Source organism: Musa acuminata, chromosome BXJ3-4, assembly GCF_036884655.1.
Source record: "Musa acuminata AAA Group cultivar baxijiao chromosome BXJ3-4, Cavendish_Baxijiao_AAA, whole genome shotgun sequence".
In the NCBI taxonomy this organism is placed as follows: Eukaryota; Viridiplantae; Streptophyta; class Magnoliopsida; order Zingiberales; family Musaceae; genus Musa; species Musa acuminata.
In genome coordinates, this window is record NC_088352.1 from 39,185,865 (window position 1) to 39,188,529 (window position 2,665).

The following is a 2,665-nucleotide window of genomic DNA, read 5'->3' on the forward strand; positions in this document are numbered from 1 at the left end:
TCATAGCTAGGGGAGACAAGGGCCGAAAGTGCCATAAACTGTACGCTTTCGAACGTGGCAGTTGCAAATGGTGAGTCATCAGAACATGGCTGCTGGAACCACGGCGGAGTCCTTTTTGGAAGTGCCAACCCAAATCCGGCCCGCTTTTGGACCTCTCTTCGGGTCAATCAAATGATCCCCGATCACAGTAATCGACGGTTGAGATCAGCTTGGGTTTCTTTTTTTAATCGTATTTGTTTATTCGCCACGTGGAATTTTCTTTTGCGGCGGGTTCGAATGCTTCGAGGCTAAGCTTGCTGTCTCCCGGACCACGCGGTGGGGCTCGTCCCTTATGCTTCTTCCCCTCTGGAAGGCGTGTATATATACCGAATCCCCGCGGGCTGATTCCATCCATCCAACCAAACCAAAAGCACGCTTCCTTTACTTTACCCTGCTCACAGAAGGGAGAGCGAGGAACAGGCGACGGATCGAGCGCGATATGGAGTTGGGAGAGTCGGGAATCGAGAGTCTTCCGGAGCTCTGCGTCGCTCACTCCATCTCCCTCACGTCGCCCCGGGACGCGTGCCGCTTATCCGCCGTCTCGGCCGCCTTCCGCGGCGCCGCCACTTCTGACACCGTCTGGGACCGTTTCCTGCCCACCGATTGGCATTCGCTCGTCTCCCGCGCTGTCTATCCCGTCGAGTTCTCCTCCTCTTCCTCCAAGCGGGATATCTTCTTTCGCCTCTGCGATCCCATCCTCATCGACGACGGCAAGATGGTTAATACAAATCCCCTCACTCTCGTTTTCTACAATTATGTTGCAGCAAAAACTAAGCTGTTGTTCGGATATATCTCTAATCAAATTCAGCAAAAAAAAAAAAGTTCTTTTATTTGGAAGAACAAGGGTATACTTTGATCATTCCGATTCCACAAAGGTGTTGTTATAATGTTGTCACCTATGATCCATCCCATCGAGCGTCTTTCGCTCACATATTGATATGTCTCTTGAAATTGATTTATGTTCGTCTTTGCAGAGTTTCTCACTGGACAGATCGAGCGGGGCCAAGTGCTACATGCTCTCCGCCAGAGAGCTGTTCATTACGTGGGCAGATACTCCGCAGTATTGGACGTGGGATTGCCTACCTGAATCCAGGTATGTGGTAATCTCCCACACTTACTTCCCTCTTCGCATCGTAACTCTGAAAACCAAGCCTTTTGTTAAGAAAATGGGTACCTTTTATTAGCTCATACACGAACTTCTGATCCATAGTTCTGTGATCCCAGTCTTACTTGAGGACTTGTAGCCGGTACTCTCATTACATAGATCCATTTGACGTACTCATTTATCTATTATGCTGCATGCTTGAGCTTCTTGTCACGGGTGATTGAAATGGCTGATCAGTGGACAAGTCCCCTGATGCCTAGGTTGTGCTCGTTTATTGAATCATGTTGGACATGCCTGCCTGCTTGATGTATTCTAATTAGATCTATTTATAAGCAATACCTGCATGCTATCTGTGTTACAGCCTCATTGGCATGCTAGAATGCATAGCCCAGCGAATATATTACATGATTGTTGATGGTAACTTTCCCCGTGGAAGGTTTGCGGAGGTTGCTGAACTGATCGACGTATGCTGGTTGGAGATTCGTGGCAAGATCGAAAGTAGAATGCTTTCTCAGAGAACAACCTACGCTGCCTATCTCATCTTCCGAATCTCCGATGTATCACATGGTCTCGGCTATCCGCCCCAAGAAGCATCAGTGAAGGTCGGAGGGCATTCGTCGACGAAAACGGTGTGTTTGCAGCCAAGTGACATGCTCAGTCATATGCATGCACGGAGGGCCAGTGCTATGTTTGGGTATTGCGTACGCTGCCGCCGGTTGATGATGACTGCGGAAGCTGAGGAAGCAGCAGAGGAAGCCGAAGAAGTGGATGGAGCCCCTCAGGCAAGGAACGATGATTGGATGGAGCTGGAGCTGGGTGAGTTCTACATCGACGAGGGAGATGATGGGGAAGTCAATATAAGCTTGTTGGAGATGAAGGGAGGCGATTGGAAGAAGGGTCTGATCATAGAGGGAATCGAGATAAGGCCTAAAAACAATAGGTGAAATCTTCGAGTGATCATAAATTATTTGTCTATTCGCTTTCACGTTTGGTGATCAAAGAATCTATGTAGAGATTGTGATTCGTCAAGTTTGCAACAGTTAGCATGCTGATGTAACTGCGTTTCTTGTATAGCTTTTGTTGCTTGGGCGGAGATTGAGATGGAACGCTTCAATTTGTCTTGTTGTGAGTGGCGTTCGAAAGACAGAAGAAACTGTCCTTTTCAAGCAAACGAGATTACACTTTTTCCTGGCATCAGACTCATTACCCCAACCAAAATAAAATTCTAGCAACACCATTTCATTTTTTAATCACCTTGTTGGCTACTCAAACCATCGAAGCGAATGGCAGATCATTCCGAGTCGCTCCTTCCTAGCCGATTTCTTTTCCTCATCCTTTTCTTTATTTGACAGCAGCTGGTTGATAATTTTTAATCTGTTTAAACAGATGCAATTACTGAGAAATTGACTTGAACTCTCTTGGCGCAGCTTAGGGTCTTTGTCGGGAACATAATAAGAAGACTGTCCTTCCAGGGGGCTTTGGCAAAACATGTCTAGATTCGATTTTGACACCAGGGACGAT

At 47.2% G+C, this 2,665-nt stretch overlaps 1 protein-coding gene across 1 annotated transcript; it reads left to right on the forward strand.

The window, feature by feature from the left end:
• Positions 1 to 245: 245 nt before the first annotated feature.
• LOC135636269 (putative F-box protein PP2-B12) lies at positions 246 to 2,387 on the forward strand. Its single transcript, XM_065147910.1, has 4 exons — positions 246 to 757; positions 1,014 to 1,132; positions 1,581 to 2,084; positions 2,219 to 2,387. Exons 1-4 carry the CDS (start codon positions 332 to 334, stop codon positions 2,241 to 2,243), a joined length of 1,074 nt encoding a protein of 357 aa, XP_065003982.1. The 5' UTR covers positions 246 to 331; the 3' UTR covers positions 2,244 to 2,387.
• Positions 2,388 to 2,665: the final 278 nt, after the last annotated feature.